The 18,833-nt window shown below is 51.5% G+C and overlaps 1 protein-coding gene across 3 annotated transcripts in view; it reads left to right on the forward strand.

Annotated features, from left to right (window-relative positions):
• The window catches only part of CACNA2D2 (calcium voltage-gated channel auxiliary subunit alpha2delta 2), a 598,918-nt gene that overhangs the window by 457,557 nt on the left and 122,528 nt on the right, over window positions 1–18,833 (forward strand). For all 3 annotated transcript variants that reach the window (XM_084635197.1, XM_084635195.1, XM_084635196.1), the window contains exon 6: window positions 771–909. In XM_084635197.1, coding sequence (XP_084491323.1) covers window positions 771–909 — 139 coding nt within the window. The remainder of the gene's footprint in view (window positions 1–770; window positions 910–18,833) is intronic.

An 18,833-nucleotide genomic window follows, 5' to 3' on the forward strand; every position in this document is an offset into this window, starting at 1 on the left:
ATCCTCCAAGACAGGAGGGCAAACCCCCTCCTCTTCCAAAAAGTGCCATGGGAGCCGTAACGTCCACGCAGAAAGAAGCAGAAAGAAGCCGTGGGTCTGATTGTGTCAGCAGAGCTTAGTGGCTACACCACTACCCATTGTGTGGACTCCGCACCTGGAAAACCAGCCCCTGTGGTCTCTAAGGACTGACCCAAAAGAGAGACGCGCTCTTGGCACGAACCGCCTGGAGCCAACCCTACAGGATAACACCCTGCTCAGAGCTGAAGCTGGGCCCCCGGGGCTTCGACCTGCCTTTTCTGGGGAGAGCACCGGGTTTCTTTCTAAGCCCCGTGCCTCGAATGCTCTGGCCAGGGCTCTTTGGGTCTGTGCCTCCAGATGTGATTAGGAGGTGGGCAGTGAGGGGTTAAATTTAATCACCGCACTAGAGCTGGAATTGCTTAGCACCCCTGAGTATGTGATCGCTTTGCCTGGCTGGTCTCCACACCATGCGCTGGGGCTGGCGGGTGATAGGGCTGGTGAGCCAGCCAGCCCCTGGGTTACAGCTGCACAGTCCCATGCCAACTCGAGCATTCTGACATGCCCGGGTGCCTGCATCTGCCCCACGCAGTGCTGATGTGTGGCGTGGTTCTGGCTGCCAGACCACCATGGGATCTCGCTGCACTTGGGCAGCCCTGGGCTAAGCGCTACCCCCACTCAGCCCTCCCGCCGCTCGCTCTGCCTGTCCCAGGTTGGGCGGTGTGTTGACAAGCTGTGTTCTGTTCCCTTCCCAGGACGATCCAGAGGGAGAAGAGATTGAAAGGGAGAAGTCCAACTCCTTGAAGCTGGAGTTTACCGAAGATGTGAACTTCAAAACCAAGGTTAACTATTCGTATGCCGCCGTGCAGATCCCTACGGACATCTACAAAGGCTGTGAGTGCCGCTTTCTCCTCAATTTCTAGGGACAATTCCGATCGCCTAGGTTGACCCCTGTATAACGTAGGTCAGAGAGCTCCACCCTGTAATTTCCTATCCAGTCAATAACTCCTGACTGAGCCAGAGCGTGTCTTTTAGAGAGAGCCCCCCGACCTGGGTGTAAAGATCTCGAAGGAAGGACGGAGGGCTGCACTCATGTGTTAGCTCTCCTCTCTCTATTACTGTCTTTGTGCAACTCATGGTTTATGAAAAATAACGCAGAGCCTGTAACTACCGGAGTCTGGGGGCTCGACAGGCTGACGTAAATGTAGAGCTGTTGAGCCCCTGCATGAACATCCCATCAATGCAGTTCCATGGCGTGGCCTGTGGAAGACAGAGTATGTACCTTTCCCTGGCAAAGCGTGCTACAGTGAGTGACCCCACCCCCCTGTTCAAGGGAGCTGGGATTGTAGCAGAGATGGGTCTGACCCCAAAGACTCCCCAACCTAGGGGAGGTCCCATCTGCCTCCGGCCATTGAAGCACCGAGGCATAGCCTTGGACGATTAGCGGCACTGCACCAAAACCACTCTGTCGCTTTGCCCTGGGGTTCTGTCACCCCCACTGCTCTGTGATGGGAGGCTGCTTGGTACCTCTCTGTCTCCCTCTGTAAGCCGCACTTCTGCTGGAGAGTTTCCCCAAACTGACGCTGGGTGGGCAGTTCCCTTCCCAGCAGAACGGTAGGTAAATAGATCCCCAATCGCCACTCACAATGGTGCAGCTGGTTTCTCCCAGATCACGCTGAGAATGTCAGCCGCCCAGCCTGATGGCTCAGATGAAGCCGTGGGATTGTGTGTGCTGGCCCTAGTGTCACTGCCACTGGTCTGAGGCTGCTCTCCCCTGGTCTCCGTCTCGCTGTCAAACAGCAGCCCTGGCCCATGTCCAGTTTGTGAGCTCAGCGTCAAACAACCACCTGATCTAGTAAGAGGGGGGCCAAGCGCCGGGAGCTCCTGTTGCCGGACATACCTGTAGCTTGCGGAACTTGCTGCAGCTGAGACACACTGGCTCGGTTCCTAAGGGGGCAGGGGAATTGGAAGGCCAAGGGTGGGATGGGACCCTCAGCAGACCCCATCTCTCCTGTCTCAGCTTTGCTGGATTGTAAAGAGAGGGAGGCAGCGGTTCATTCTCTGCCATGGGACTGATGGATAGAATCATAGAATATCAGGGTTAGAAGGGGTCATCTAGTCCAACCCCCTGCTCAAAGCAGGGCCAATCCCCAATTTTTGCCCCAGATCCCTAAATGGCCCCCTCAAGGATTGAACTCACAACCCCTGGGTTTAGCAGGCCAATGCTCAAACCACTGAGCTGTCCCTCCCCCCAGCTGGCTTCACATACTGGGAAAGGGAATGTGTCACCCTGCTGCCCTGGAATCTGGCCCACCTTCGCTGCCACTTGGTCCTCTGGAGCTCTCCGTCCTCCTCATCCAGTGCTAATGCGCAGACAGGTGCTTGGTGGGTGAGAGGGGACCACCTCCCTCCGCAGCATTAGGGACTGGCTTCAGTGAAAAGCAAGGCAGTGGAGTGGCTGGACCAGCAGTGTGTCCGGTGTTGCAGACTGGCCTTGGGCCTTGTCATGAGTGGTTAGAGGTGGAGAGTTCTCACACTTGGTCTGCCTGGGCATCACTGTCTTCTGATGAACCCTGGTGTCAGATGGGAAAGAAGCGTGGGGAACGCGTGCATAGAAGCCCCAGGTGTATTGCCGCTCAGTACAGCTGCCTATCTGGAGCCCAGTTAGCGCTCAGTCCCTGCGTGGCTGCCGAGCAACCCTCCTTCTTTCTCATGAGCCCTGCTTTTAAGGCCAGCTCCCTGTCCTGTAACTAGTCCCACTGGGTGGAGGTAGGTGCTACAGATAGCACCTCCCCAGTCCTTAGCCTAAGCCAGAGCCCCTCGTGACATTTACCAGAAGAGTCCCTTGCCCCTCTGTAAGTCCCAGAGGATGGCTCAGTCACACCACCTCCTCCTGACAACAGCTGGGACGAACCCTCCCCACTGGGCAGAGCATTCTGACACTGTTCATTGTGGGGTCTCTTGCGCTTAACAAAGCATCAGGTCTAGGTACCAGCCTTAGATGGCTCGTTGGTCTGAGCCGATACCGTGATCCCCTGTGACAGAGACAGAGACAAGTCCATATGAGCTAATGGAGAGAAATGCATTAATTCCAAGGCTCCCAGGTGATGGGATGTGTTGCAGAGGAGGTTGTGGTGTCCCCATCACCTGAGATGTTTGAGGCTGGATTTGACCCCGCTGCCCGGGATGTGCAGTGAGGTTGGCATCTTCATCCAGGAGCCAGGTAGGCATTCCGCACAATGGCTAAGCTGCGTTGGAGGAACAACGTGGTTTGGTGCTGGCTCCTAATGTTGTTGACATGGTCCAGAGAGGCATTGCTCTGAACCAGCTAGAGTGATGCTCCTTGCAGCACAGCCGACTGCAGTCAGCAGATTCAAGCAGCACCCGAGGCAGTTAGATTCACTAGTGGCCCAGGAGGAGTTGGCACCAAGTTAACTAGCCCTGGGGTAGAGTCAGGGAGCTGTCAAATAGCAAAGGGATGAGTATGAATTCCCATAGACTGACCCACTGCAGGTCTTGGGGCTTGAGGGCCTTGTAGGAGAGTCTTCTGCATTGTGAGTGAGAAGGAGATTGGGGTCGGCTACCTGCTACCTGCACTGGCTTGCAGAAAATGAAAGCCGTGCTGCATTGATGCAAGGAGGACTGTCTCGCCAAGATCCCTTCCCATCCAGAGGATGAGGTCTTCCATCTCTGTGTTGTCTCCCTGCTTTGGCTGATCGTTGGGAGCAGCCCTCGGCTTTCCCCAGAAATGAGCAAAACTTGCCAACCATCATGTTGTCTTTGGGCCTTGAAAATAACGAGGACAAAGCCAGAGCCTGCTGAGTTCTAAAGCTGTCCGATACACCAGAGTCCGCCCATGCTCCTGCCCCATCACCAGGGAACCTGGAAAGCAGAGCAGGGCCCGCAAGCCGTGATTCTTGCTCACTACGTCCTACGCACTGGCAGTGCAAATCACCTGCGCCCAGCTGGAGTCCTGCATCAAAGGCTCAGGGGTTCTCTGGCTCCCCATTGCTAATCACAGCGCATATACTTGTGCTTCATTGTTATGGGGAACTTTGTGCTTGTGAACATGAAGGGACCTGATGGTGCTGGATGGAGCCAAGCACGGATATACATGTGTGCAGTACGTACCCACCAGGGAGCTGCCAAGAGTTCCCTTCCAGTGTGCCCCAGGGAGCTTGCACATCCACTGAGCCTGTTTGAGGGAGCTGGCCAGACTCCCTACTTTGGATACACCGGGAACCTTTGTCTAGTGGCTGGTCCACCATAGACATTGATAAGTCAGCGACAGCCAGCCACAGAGGGCCTTAGTCCTTTAGCACAAGGGGCTGAGGCTGATGCTTTTTAGAGGTGGGAGGGATAGCTCAATGGTTTGAGCAGTGGCCTGCTAAACCCAAGGTGGTGAGTTCAAGCCTTGAGGGGGCCATTTAGAGATCTGGAGCAAAAATTGGAGATTGGTCCTGCTTTGAGCAGGGGGCTGGACTAGATGACCTTCTGAGGTCCCTTCTAACCCTGTGATATTCTATGATGTGAAGGTCCTGGGTTCAAACCTCACTGTTGACCCAAGCAAGGTCACTGTTTACACGTTCGCTAGGAAAACTCACACTCCTTCTCCCAGCCTAGGAGTACAGAAGCAGGGAGCCCAGACGCAGCTTCCTAGATCACACAGACACACACACAAACTCCCCACTTCCAAATCACCATCTTGCCTGTGATTGGAGCCTAGCTCACATCACCTTATTTAGCCTCACTTTCCATCATGTGCTGATATACACTCGTTAGCGGCATGTACATACGCAGGAGCACATCCGTGGAACCATTTCATCGCATCGGCATCAGTGGATTAGAAATTGCAATTAGTTTTATTACCCAGCTAGCACAGGCCAAGCAGCTAATGAAGCAAATCATGAGATCGGGGAAGGGGGGGGGAGCATAGGACGGGTGAACAGGATGAAATATTCATGATTTCCAACCCCCCGCTCTTCAGCTGGCACAATTGCTAATGTCCTGCCAAAGCCACATAAATCACCATGCTCGGCTATGGAAGGAAATCAGGCTGGAGATTAACTCACTCCGGGGAGTTGGAGCCTATTTGGAGAAATAATGGCCAGGCGGGGATGGCGGGGGCAGAGGAGTGGGGGCAGAATTGAGTAGCTCTGTGGGGAAGAATGTTGCTTCTTTGGAAATAGCCATTGCAAAAATGAGCCAAAGCAACGTTCTGGTGCATGGAAATAGCTGCCAAGTGTGGTGGAGTCAGGGTGGAGTCCTGGCATGCACCATGGCGGGAAGGAAGGGGGCTTGTAGCAAAAGCACTGGGCACCATGTGACATGGTGGCCACCCTCTTGGGACACACGCTGGAGATTAAACTGGTGTTCTCCAGAGCTAAAAGCATGAGTGGCTACAGCTTGAGCTAAAGAGCTTCAGTAAACGGGCGCTCTGATAGACTTCTGACCTCCATGAATTGGGCACAGAGCAGGACGCTTGGGGTTACACAGACCCATTCACGATCTCTGTTCACGGAGCCGTGCAGTTTGACTTGAGCCGAGACTCGACACATGGGTGAGAGGAACAATGGGAGAGAAGGGAAGAGGGGCAGGGATCCTCAACCTGGGGGTTGTGGCCCCGACCCTGCCCTGCATCCTCACCTTGTATCGCTTTCTGTTACTTCCCTGTCCTTGCTGGCATAGGCAGCTCCTCTCCAGCTAACATCACTAATGGGGGGCTCCCCCCACCTTCCTGACCCCAAAGGTGTTACCGGGCACAGAACTAACCCTGGCCTGGCAGAGCCCTCTCCTCCCCAGATGGCCCGTGCCTTGCCATGGAGGGATTCCTGTGCTCCGCAGGGCTCTCTGCCTCTGGAGTCCTCGGGAAGGAGGTCAGATCCGAGTCAGGCTGGATTCATGGTGAGAATATGATCTCCTGAGAGCAGGTATCCAGCACTTTATGCCAGTCTGGAAACTCTGTGTTCACCTCATCCACCCGGGGAGCCTGGGCCTACGTGTTTCTGAACGTCGAATGAGCCCAGATTGTGATACAAAGGCTCCCTCATGTATGAGAGACTGGGCTGAGATCTGGGGCAACTTGCTTTTTTAGCCAAGAGATCTCAGCCTGGTGCCCTGGCCAGACTCCCCTTTCTGCTCCCTAATCCTCCCCGCCCCAGTTTCAACCACACAATGGTCCTAATCTGTTCTGAAATGGGGCACTAAACAGCTGTCCTCTCCCATGCCAGAGGTGGGTGCTTTTCAGTGGTGGGTGGGTGGCTCCTGTAGCTATGATAGTTCCAAGGCAGCAGACATCGTAGTATGTAAGCACCAGTGCCAAGGGCCACAGATAGAGCCATGTTCTGGTTTGCCCTGTGCGGATGGGATGCCAGGAGCCTTCCTTCTGCCACATGCTCCCTGGTGGCAAGGCCAGGGATTGTTTGGGGCAGCAGCAGTGCTTGGCTCATCAAAGGAGCAGGACAGGTGGTCGGTGCACCTCTTCCAGCACGAGGAAATGGGGTGGAGGGAACAGATGTCAGGTCCTGCTGCAGACTCTAGCTGCTGTGCACTCCTGGTCTAGGCACGGAGGTTTGGAAAGCACTGGGGATGCTTGGGAATGGGAAGAGCCATGGATAGACGTGGCTGTTTGGAGAGCCTGACAGAATATATTACAGTTTCAGTCCTGGAGCCTGCGTCCCCAGCTTTGGAAGGAGTCCCTTGGTGCTGGATGCTCTGTTTCCTGTGGTGTGGCCGTGGAGGATTAACAGAGTTCTGCTAAGGGAGCAAAACTGAGAATGCGCAGTAAGCACGGCCCTGTGGGGGCAGATTAAGGCCACTTGGGCTGGGCAGAGCAGAAGCAAAGGTAATACCGGTTAACGGCAGGGGACTCAGAGGAGAGGGCAGAACCCAGCTGAAGGATGATGTGTGAGCAGAGCAGTCTGGATGTGTGGAATGGGTGTACGTGCCAGCGAGGGTGAGGCCTGGGTACCAAAGCAGGAAAGGAGAGTTTAGTTGGACTCTCAGGAGATCTTTCTGCTGGCAAGAACTACAAGGCTGTGGCATCAATTCCCCGAGGGACCAGGCTGTGGAAACAGCCTTTTAAATATGAACTGAATAACGCACACTACACTCGGGGGACGACTTCTGTGCTTGCTGCTGCAGGGGAGGAATGAGACGGTACCTGACAGGGCACCTCTGATTTGTATGAGCTTGGCAGCCTGGCTTCTGGAGCAATCCACGCACCTGCCCTGCACCATGAGAGCGGCTTTCAGGTGCATTGGAGAAGCAACCTTTGTGTTCTGGGGAGAGAGGAAAAGTGAGGATCTTAGAGTGCCCTCTGCTGGCTGTCCAGTGCAGCATCCTCACTAGTGACTGCCGAGAGGGCCATGCAGACCCCTTCAGAAGAGGGGTGTTGTTGTGGAAGGAAGAGACTGGGATTGGGGGTTGATCCAGCCAGAAGCTTGTGAGGGGTGAGTCCTGGAGGAGGAGCTAACTGTGCTGTGCTCAGGAGCTGGGTGGGCAGTGGGGCTGGAAAGGACGGATGGGGCTTGAGGAAAAAAGAAGAGCTGTCTGGTTAAGGCAATAGCGAGTTTTAAGTGTGCTGGCATGTTCTTTGTGCAATGGGACACCCTAGTCAGACCTGTCTTGAGAAAGCTGCCCTTGGACTCTTCATGAGCAACTGGTGCTTCCATCTGCTTACAAACAAGGTTGTGTGTAAGTACCATTATGTATTGAATGAGAAATAACTGCCTGGATCCAGAGGTGGTTCCCAGCCTGCTCCGAATGGTCCCAGCCTGGGGAAAATTCAGCTCCGGACTTCACTCTGGGTTTTCAGCCAGGGCCCAGCCCTCATGACAGCAGAGCTCCAAAATTCCCCATGGTGGGAGGTGCGCACTGTCGTTGCTGCTCCTAGGAGGACTGTAGAGGGGAGCAGTGGGCAGACCCTTCTCCTGCAGAGATCCACAGCCCGGGGGGGGATCACTGTGACTTCTCTGATGTGACGCTCTAGCCGTCAGATTAAAGGACAGTTTTGCAATGGTCACCTGTAGCGGTGCAAGACCCATCGCCATGGCACCGCCTGCTGGCCATTCTGGAATTAGCTCAAGTCCTTCCACAGGGCGTCCTCCTCCAGTGGTGTCTCGCTCGCTGTTACTTCCGCTTTGCTGTCTCCACCAGTCTGTGACCCATATCGTTCCCCGGACTGCAGTGTCCTCTTCTGGGCACAGCCCTCCGGCTGTGCCCCATGCTGTTATCTCTCCCACTTTCAGGGGAACTGGCAATCTATAGTCCAGCCACTCGTCTCCGTGGCCCTCTGCAGTCACCAGTCTAGTCCCTCGCTCTGGGGCAAACTGCAGTCTGTGTTAGCCACTTGCCTCAGGGCAAGTGGGGGCAGCCCTAGCACGTTATCTGCCCTTCCTCCAGGGCCTCAGTCTGGCAGCAGTCAGACTGAAGCTCCTTCTGTTCTGCTACCCTGCCCAGCATTGCTCTAGCCATGATGCTTCTAGGCAGCAAAGCCTTCTCCCCTGGCAGGCCAGGGAGAGACCCCCTCTGCTCTCTTGAGCAGCCCTTTATGTATGGCCCCTGTTGGCCCTGATTGGCCGCTGCAACAAGCCACCTCCCGATTGGCTCGCTTAGTGAGCCCTCCTCTAATCGGAAGGTTCTGCATAGGCTCCCTCTGGCCTGTTTCAACCCTTCCCCCCTGTGTGGACCGGCCACCCCACCACAGCACCATAGACCTGGGGGGAATATTGGAAGGCACGAGTGAGATCTGAAATCGTGATGCACAGATACATTACCCTGTGTCAAAATGCACAGATTCCCACCAGAATAGTAAATTGGAGCTGTGGATAGAATAGGCCGAAGAACCACAAGAAACAAGTTTGCTTTCAATTTGGAGAAAGATTTCCTGAGCACTCCTTTCCTGCCCAGTCCTGCTGCTCACAAACTCAGAACAGTTGCTCCAGCAACCAAAGAGTTAAAAGGGTGGAGCAGGGTCAAAATAAGGCTTTGAGGCGGACCCTGCAGACCCCTGATCAGTGCCTCCATAAGTATATTAAAACGGGAGGAGCAGCTGCTCCAGGGAACTGCGGTAATTAGAAACAATCAGCACTGCCTCATTCGTTGTAAATTTCATTTTTCTTCTTTTTCCAAAGCCCATTTACGAGCCCCGGTGCCTGGCGTTTCTCTGTGATGGAAAGTGAGTTCACAGGAAAAGGATCAGAGCCTGGAGAACTTTCTTCCTGCTGTTTATTTAGTGTTAATTTAAAAAAAAGAGAGCCAGGGTTGCATGTCCAGGGCATGCACTTGACAACCGGATCGCCTTTAACTCACCAGGGAAGCATGGCTCTCCCAGTCGAGCTGCCCAGCCAGCAGTGAAGGTGGGCAGCCAGATGCAGTCACAGCCCTGCGCAGTCGTGCTTTGGGTACCCACATGAAACGGTTGGCCAGTGGGGTTTGCCATGTGGGGAACCGAACCCCAGTGCTACACCGGCCCCTCCCCACCGGGGAAGGAGGGTGCCAAGCCCTGGATAGAGACTGGACATGGGGCATCCAGTGGGTGGGACGTCCCCCCTAGTACAGTCTGCTTAGGGAACCCTCTGCCTGGCCCCATCGCTGGCGTCATTTCCCCTGAGTAGCTTCCAGCCCAATACAGTGGAGTCCCCCACGCCCATGCACGCAACACGATTTAGGGGGAGCAGCCAGTGGCAGCGTCTCCCGAGGACCAGCACCCTCCAGGGATGAGGTCCAGCCCTGGCCAGGGAGCTCTGTAGAGAGAAGGCTGGAAACAGAGGGGAAAGGGGCCCTTGGCTGGGGCACGAACAGGTCAATGCTACATGGAGAATTCCAGCCTCTCACTTCCCCTCTGTAAAATGGGAGTATTATTAGGGTCTGATCCTGTGAAAGGGACATCTCGAGCATTGATCATGGGTGTTAGGGGGACCTCGTCTGTCTCTAGCCAGCCCCATGAAGTCCACGTGGCAGCTGCCAGGTTCAAGGAAGGACAAGGAGGCGGCGATGGGCAGGGAAGCATTGATTCCCAGCATTTAGGGGGTCCGGATGCAACAGCTCTCCCTGGGGATGTTGGAGGTTTGGCTGGCTGTCAGGGAGTGAGTGGGATTGAGAGGCACAAGCGGTGCCCCTTGGCTTGCCAGCTCCCCAGCCCTGTCCCATGCCAGTCTGGCACAGAAGCACCAGAGGGGCACTATCGCTGGCGGGCACGTTAATTAATACACGGAATGAAACACCCTCCACAGTCACCCGTCACTACACACACAAATTACATTTTACATGTTTTTTATTTACTGTGTCACTTGTAATTAAATCCCTAATCGCTTGCTAGAGGACGTGGCCTGGTCCTGCCTGTCTGGAGGTGGGGGGAGGTGGGGGGAGGGCGCCTGGAAGGGTCCGATCCAGCCTCAGTATCAGGGGATGGGAGAATCACCAGGGGCAGTGCTGGGGAAGGAGAGAGAGAAATGGGGATTTGGAGCGTGTTTGAGCAGGGAAGGAGTCCTGGATGGACCTGGTCCCCTGATTCAGTCCCATTAATAAGAAACAAGAGGCTCCAGCAGAGAATCCAGCAGGAGTGGGACAGCAGAGAGAAAGAGGCATCTGTGAGCCCCTCACACGGGGAATTTCCCTCGGCTGGCAGGATCAGGCCCTCTGCTCGCCCACTCCCCTAATTCTGGCAGGGGATAATAATGGAGTAGTTTGGCTGTGGTGAAGGAGACCCGCATACTGTCCGTTTACACACAACCCAAAGCGACCTGCCCCAATCTCTCTCTGAAGTGCAAAGGGGCCATTCAGGCAAAACAGGGTGGGGGAATGAGCAGGGTCCAGCTAGGATCCAACCACGTCACCATCAAGAGACTAGCAGCCTTCACATGCAAAGCCCAGCGCCTGGATGACACTCTCCCTGGTGATCAGGTTCAGCATAGCAAGGGAAACTTTCTGCACGCATCAGCCTGGCTTGGGGAGTTGCCTGAGTCTTTGGCAAAAGTATTTGGCACTCGGCACAAGAAAAGATTTTTCCAAGGGACACATCTGTGTCTCTCCCCAACACCCCACCTGTATGGAGCTTTGGCCATGAAGTCGCTCTGGGGAATACTTGTATGTGCTGGAAAGCCTTGGAATGACTCATGGGTGTTAAGGCTACAGGACAGGTTTTATTCTAAGCCTCTGGTTTTGGTGACTTACAATTTTCTGAAATTTTCTTCCTTCAGGCTGGAATTTTCCAACCGTGGTCTCTGCCCCCAAAGTGATCTTTGTTTAAAGTTTGAGCACAACTCATTCATCTATTTTTGAAAGGGTTTAAAGAGGAAAAATACACACATTTGCCATTTCAGAACCAAAAAAACCCCCGTTGCATTCTCTTTTTGAACTGCTCTGCAGCAGAATCATCAGGGGGGTAGAAAGTTGAAATTTGGGAGAGAAGTAGCCCTCTCTTGGAAGTGCTTTAAAATGTTCTGAAGAAACTTAGTTTTGTGTTCACCCATGGAAAATCAAACCTCATGCATACGTGGGACATTTTGTTTGGTGTTTTCTTGCTGAGCACATAACTGTATAGCTAAGGTTCCATTGTACATCCTGAGTGGCCCTCTCAGCTACATATGCTACTGCTTAATCTCCTAAATTACTACAGTCATACCGAACCCACTTTCCAAATGCATCAGTGAAAAACACGGGCAGCTGCTGCTTTCCCCACCAAAAAATGCCTCCAAGCAGCCAAGGGAGCCATGCACTGCGCTGAGACTCAGGAGGGTTGGTGTTTCTGAGGCAAATTCAACCTGATAAAAGGAAATATACTCTTTCACACAACATGCAGTTAGACTACGGAACTCATTGCCACAAGAAGTCACCATGGCCAAGAACTTAGCAAGATTCCAAAGGGGGTTGGACACTTATATGGAGATCAAGGCTATCCAGATCTATCATAGTTAATGAGAACAAAAATGATGGAAGGGAGATTAAACCTCAGGCTTCAAGGTTTACTCCAATCTCTAACTATTAGAGACCAGAATGAGGCCTATGGGTGGGGTGGGGTGGGCAGTTTATCCCACATCTGCTACCGGGGGGCTCTGTCACTTCCCTCTGAAGCATCAGGCCCTGGCCGCTGTCACAGACGGAATGTGGGCTGGATGGACCATGGGTCTGGGCCAGTCTGGCAATGCAAGTGTCCTTTTCCCTCTGCTGAGTGGCCTAAATAACTCTGCACTTCACAGCTCTTATTTAGCAAAGCCTCATGCCACTCCTCCAAGAGGTTAGGCCAGTACCATTGCCACCGTCTGTGAGATGGGGTCAGAAAGGCACGGAGAGGTTGAGAGCACTGCATAGAAAGCAAACTTCCCTCCCTCTCGGGCCATGTCTACACTACAAAATTACATCAGTACGCAGCCATCACAGTAATCACATTGCTTCTGTGCGCACTTGGCTCCTTGTGTTGGCGCTGTGTGTCCTCACCAGGAGCACGTGTATCGACTGCATTGTCAACGTGGGGCATTGTGGGACTGCTCATGGAAGCCAGTATCAGCTGACATAAGCAATGCAGAGTCTACACTCATACTCTGTGCCACGTGGGAAGGTGGTGTTACTAAACTGGTGTCGTGGGAGCCAGATTTAAGTGAAGACACTTTCACAGCTAGGTTGATGCGAGGCAGCTTACATCGACCTAACCCTATAGTGGAGACTGGGCCTGGGTTTGTCTACATAGCAAAGAAAAATCCACGGCACCGAGCCTCAGAGGTCAATTGACTCAGGCTTGTGGGGCTCAGACTGACAGGCTGAAAACAATTGCATAGACCTTCCCTGCTCACCGGGTTACAAAGCCCGGGCTCCAGCCCAAGCAGGAATGTCTATGCTGCTATTTGTCGCCTCACAGCCTGAGCCCTGCAAGACCTGGGCTCTGAGACTCGGTCCCGCGAGTTTTTCTTTGTGGACAGAACCTCTGTCCTGGCTCTGATGCCTTCTCCCATCCATGGGTGGGCAGGACAGACATCGAGGAGAGATCGGTAAGAGGTCAGAGTGGGGGAGAGCTTGAGAACAGCCATTTCTGTCAAGAGACAAGTTGCTTTAAGAAGAAAGCAAGAGAGAAAGCACGCAGAGGAGCTGGCATTGTTGGTTCAGGCTTGAAATATCTCCTCTCCCTGGAGCAGTTGGTTCCCTTCTCAGCAGGACTGTCTCAGACGTTTATCTTCAAGGCCCCGTGCAGTGCATTGTATTATGTTGTTAAGAGCAGGCTTTATACAGCGAATCCCTGATGGTTGTGTGGGTGGGTGATGGTGAGCCCATAGTGGAGTGCACGAGAGCAAAGATTTGCTCAGGAGACATATAAAATTCCCCCCCTGCCCTTTTGTGCAGGAATCCTGTGTGTTGGTTGACTTCTGCTCTCCTCCCCAGAGTCTGCTGCATTTCCACAGTGCCCTGCGTGTATAATGCAGATATCACTTTGCAGGAATAAAAATCATTATACAAATGTAAAATATCATGGTACCTGCTGCTTGTACCAACAAATTCTATTGGGATATCTGCGTTACCGGGACATGCCCAGGGAAACTGGTTTAGCCAAATGCCAGCAAATGGTAATGACTGCCACAGTATTGGCACAAAAGCAGTTAGTGCAGAGTAGTTTAACAGTGAGTAACCAGGTGTTAAATTGGGTATGAAATGCTAAACGCTGACCAAGATCTCAATCCAGGTCACCTGGGTTCTTGCGGCCTGGGAGAAGGCTGGCAGCGCTCCACTGGGGTCTAGCCAAATAGTTTAAATGACAGAATTTACATGTTGTATTTGCTGATTGTTGTGAAAGCCAGGAGAGCTTCCGAGACCTGCAGACGGGAGCTTCTGCTGCTATTTTTTTTTTATTTTATTTTTTACTTTTTCCCTTTCATATTGAACAGAGGAGACAACTAGGAAATTCCAAACAAAAGTCTTCTGTTAAGGACATGTTTGGGTTGCATGTTTAGACCCTCAGAAGTCAAACAATGCTGAAGTTAGTTACTGTGGACCCTTAACTCTGCCCCTTTGCCTGTATCCATTAGGATGCAGCCTTTAATTACACAGTCACAGCCTGTTTCCCAAATAATACCATTGCCCTTTAACCCCAGCAGTTATCCAAAGTTCCGAACCTTGCAGGGGTGGTTCCATTCGGACAAACAATCAGTGATACAAGTCAGGGACATTCCTGGAGCAATCTCGTATGTTTACCAAGAATGGTCACAGTTCTGTTCCCTGACCTCAGCAGCAAGCCGCTTCCTTGCTCAGAACTCCCCGGATCTGCCTCTCCAACGAGCGCTGTGTCTGCTTCCTCTCAGGGTCTCCCTCACAACTTCCCTTGGCTGCCTGCCTCCAACACCCACAGCTTGCAACTAGCATCACCCTGTTAATCTACCTATAATAATCATGGTCTCTAGCTCTTATCTAGCACTTTTCATCAGCAGATCTCAAAGCGCTTTACAAAGGGAGGTCAGGATCATAACAGATGGGAAAAGTGAGGTGAGTTGATTTGCCCAAAGTCACCCAGCAGGTCAGTGGCACAGCCAGGACTAGAACCTGGGTCTTCTGAGTACCTGCCTGGCTTAGCTCTGACCCGCCGTCCATCATAGTGCTTTGTCTCATCACCTCCATTGTCTTCAGCTGTTTTGACTACAGAAAGAGGCTTGCTTTCTCCTTCTGTTGATTATCTTTAGACCCAAGACCCATCGCATGGCAGCCATTTGCAAATACCTTTCAGTACAACAATGCATCATGCAATTTTTTCTACAAGCGTAGATACCCACGTGTTGTATCTTTTGGTCCGGCTCAGTGCACTATTGTTACATGTTTGTGCACTGTTTAGCACAATGCAGCCCCAACCACATTCCAGATGTTTATTAACAATACTGTAACAAGAAGAAGAAGCTAATAGTGAATGGAGATTCCTTGTTTTTCTCGTGAGGTCTTGTGTGTACTGATCTATCTTGGGTACCATATCAAGCTGTGGTGGTTGATGCCCACAACTAAATGAGGTGGGTATGAAATGTAACAGTTTCCCATGAAATCTGTCATTTCCTCACCACCACTTTTTTTTTTCCTCATGGGAAAAATACAGCTGCTGGCCCAGTGAAACAAGAAATCGTGCAAAATACACTGATAACATAACTCAGTAGGTGCAGCTTTCTGAGAAACGGCATCTGAGATACTGACATCATAAATTATTGGCTGGAGATATATCTGTCTGCAGAAGGGAAAAAAAAGTCCTCTTCACCATATCGGGCAGGATACAGAGAAATATATTCAGATCCAGCCTTTAGAGAGAAGACAACAGGTTATATATAGCAGGCTAAGGGCCAAAGTGGGATTCAGCCCTAAATCAATATAAATATTCTTAGGCCATTAGGTCAATAACATTAATAAAAAATACCTTACCCTATGCTGCATGTGTGTATCTAAGATGTAGAAAAAACTGTCTGCTAAAGGATATGGATTGACAAATAGTGTGTGTTCCTGTCATTAAAGACTGTTTGGCATCCACACAAGGGGGCAGAGGAAGGGCTAGGCATGCAATTGTGACCTGCGCACTTTCTGACTATCGAAGGCATAACCGTATAACTCTAACATTCTACTACAGAGATTTCTTTCTATGGAATAAGAGTATATTAGCAAAGGATGCTCCCAGCTGCTTCAGTCCCGGCCTCTCCCAGTAGGTGACACTGTAGGGAGCAGGGCAGGCTGGCTGTGGGGGAGCTCCCAGCTACTCCAATCCCAGCCTTTCCCAGAAGGGGGTGCTGTAAGGAGCGGGCAGGAGCATTGGCTGGGGCAGAGCTCCCAGCTATGCCAGCCTTTCCCAGCAGAGGGTGTTGTAGAGAGCGGGGAAGGCTAGCTGTGGAGGAAGAAAAGGAGTACTTGTGGCACCTTAGAGACTAACCAATTTATTAGAGCATAAGCTTTCGTGAGCTACAGCTCACTTCCTCAGATGCATATCGTGGAAACTGCAGCAGGCTTTATATATACACAGAGAATATGAAACAGGCTAGCTGTGGAGGAGCTCCCAGTTGCCTCCGTCCTGGCCTCTCCCAGCAGGGGGCGCTGTAGGGAGCAGGGCAGGCACACTGGCAGTGGGGGAGCTCCCAGCTACACCAGCCCCAGCCTCTCCAGTGCAGAACTGGATGAGACGTTTATTTTCATTAATGAAAGAAGACGTTGGTTTTGAAGTTGCTGCTGTGCCGTTCAGAAAAGATTTGCAGGGCACGGTGCCCATCCCAGCGGGGCATCAGGACAGAGGCTGCAGGAGACTCCAGAGAGATTAATTTTTGTTTTCTCCTCTCCATTCTCTATTGTGTATGCTGAAGGAGATCAATACGTAAAGCACATTCCTCACGCCTGCTAATGCAGAGTCACGGAGCATTTGCTGTGCCATTGATTGGCTACCAGGAGGAAAGGAACAGAAAAGGAGGCTTTTAGAGACAAAGGGGGACATAGAGGACTGTATGTCACCATGGTGCTGTAGGCACCTGCTTATTCTTCTGTCTAATGGACGAGGTAGGGAGTCTCTGATTTTCCTCTCATGAGTCAGTCCCTGGGCTTGGATGAATCACTCCTTATTTCTGGTTCCATGTTCCCATCGTATCTGGCTGTCAGTTCCTTGGGGAGGGGACCCGGCCCACATAGTGGGTCTGTGCCATCTGCCAGCACCTGTGCTTTTGTAGCCCAACACTGGCCTGGTTTGAGAGGCGCATGGTTTTTGTATGTACGGGTTTGATTTTGAAAAGGCGTGTGTGAGAGGGAGTGAATGAGACCATGTGTCTGTGGGTTTTGCCATGTGCCTGAATTAACTAGAATTAAATACCTCTTATGGAAAGGTTTATTTTCTCAGATGGAGGAAATTAAAAATGAAAGTGGAATTACTTAAAAATGAAAAGCTTTACTATATTTTATTTAATTGATTGGTTGATTGATTAATTGATAGGCTTATTTATAGTGTCTGAGCACCTCACAGGAATTGGTGGTGTTACCTCACTGCATTCTATTATTATTCCCATTTTACAAATGGGGAAAACTGAGGCACAACCACTAATGTTTAGCTGGCAATTTGGCAGAAGCTAAGCTTTGATTTTCAGTTGTGCTGAGCTTCTGTTGACTCCAGCTGGAGTTAAGGGCCCTTAAGATCATGTTTTCATGACAGTTCTGAGCCAGATTTTTAAGAGCTTCGCACCAAGTGTCTCCCGTTATAACGCAGGGTTTCCTCCCTAAAAAGCATTGTAGAGATCAGAGAGAAAGGGGTCTTATATTACAGTCTATTAACCCATTCTGTGCTCAGCTGCACCCTGACTCTAGACCAATAAGATCCCCCCATAGCACCTGGGCAATTTGCATAATAGTAACAAATAATGAAATTGATGGGGAGGTGTTTTTCTTCATGGCTCCAGCAAATGCTCCTTCTCAAGGGCCAATAGATGGCCCCTTTACTGGATAGATGTAGGCCCAAAGTTGGGAGTGGATAATGTGGGCAGTGGATAGTTCTTGTGTTGTGTGTTCCCGCTTATTGCACCCCCAGCTCTTTGCAGCATGATTCATCTGTTGCCTGGCCTAGCGAGCTGGCTCCAGTGTGCCTTGAGGCTTTGAGGGAAGGGTAATAAGGATGACTAAGGAGTTTAGAGGAGGGACTGATGTAGGAGGAACCTCTAAGGAAACTAAATATATTCATCGGGTCACATGCTAGTTCTCATATAATACAACTGATGTGCCATTTTTTCCCTGCAACCTTAAGATACCCACAACGATGCATGGCACAAGAAGCTGCTACGCTGGGCTATATAAAAACTGGCATGGTGTTGTTTTGCAGTAATAGAGAAATTATATGGGATCATGTAGGAAGAGACTGTATCATAATTTATGCATACGAGGGGCAGAGTTAAGGTAACGTGTGATCTAACCTTTGGCCTTCCCTGGTTTGTCAGTGCTTAGCTGTGTCACCTTAATGTTCTGTTCACAGCTTTTTCCACTGGAGTTTCCTAGGGTGGTTGTGGGGTTTTGGGGGTGGAGATTACAAAAAAATACAACGGATAAGGAGAAGCCATTTTACAAAATAAAGGAAGAGAAGCTCCAGTCTTCAGTTCTGTGAAACTCCACAGCTGGCAGGACGAATGTTAGTACATTCCATCACCCAGCACGAGCACCCGGACACCTTCCGACCTGTGCTGCTGCAGCCTGGAGATCCAAAGGTGTTTCAGGATCAGGCTCTCCCCTGCACACCCGGGCTTCCCTGCATCTTCGCCAGGGCTTGAGGCAAGACTGGGATCATAGAATCATAGAATATCAGGGTTGGAAGGGACCCCAGAAGGTCATCTAGTCCAACCCCCTGCTCAAAGCAGGACCAATTCCCAGTTAAATCATCCCAGCCAGGGCTTTGTCAAGCCTGACCTTAAAAACCTCTAAGGAAGGAGATTCTACCACCTCCCTAGGTAACGCATTCCAGTGTTTCACCACCCTCTTAGTGAAAAAGTTTTTCCTAATATCCAATCTAAACCTCCCCCACTGCAACTTGAGACCATTACTCCTCGTTCTGTCATCTGCTACCATTGAGAACAGTCTAGAGCCATCCTCTTTGGAACCCCCTTTCAGGTAGTTGAAAGCAGCTATCAAATCCCCCCTCATTCTTCTCTTCTGCAGGCTAAACAATCCCAGCTCCCTCAGCCTCTCCTCATAACTCATGTGTTCCAGTCCCCTAATCATTTTTGTTGCCCTTCGCTGGACTCTCTCCAATTTATCCACATCCTTCTTGAAGTGTGGGGCCCAAAACTGGACACAGTACTCCAGATGAGGCCTCACCAATGTCGAATAGAGGGGAACGATCACGTCCCTTG

Source organism: Lepidochelys olivacea, assembly GCF_965140295.1.
Source record: "Lepidochelys olivacea isolate rLepOli2 genome assembly, chromosome: 7".
Classification (NCBI taxonomy): Eukaryota; Metazoa; Chordata; order Testudines; family Cheloniidae; genus Lepidochelys; species Lepidochelys olivacea.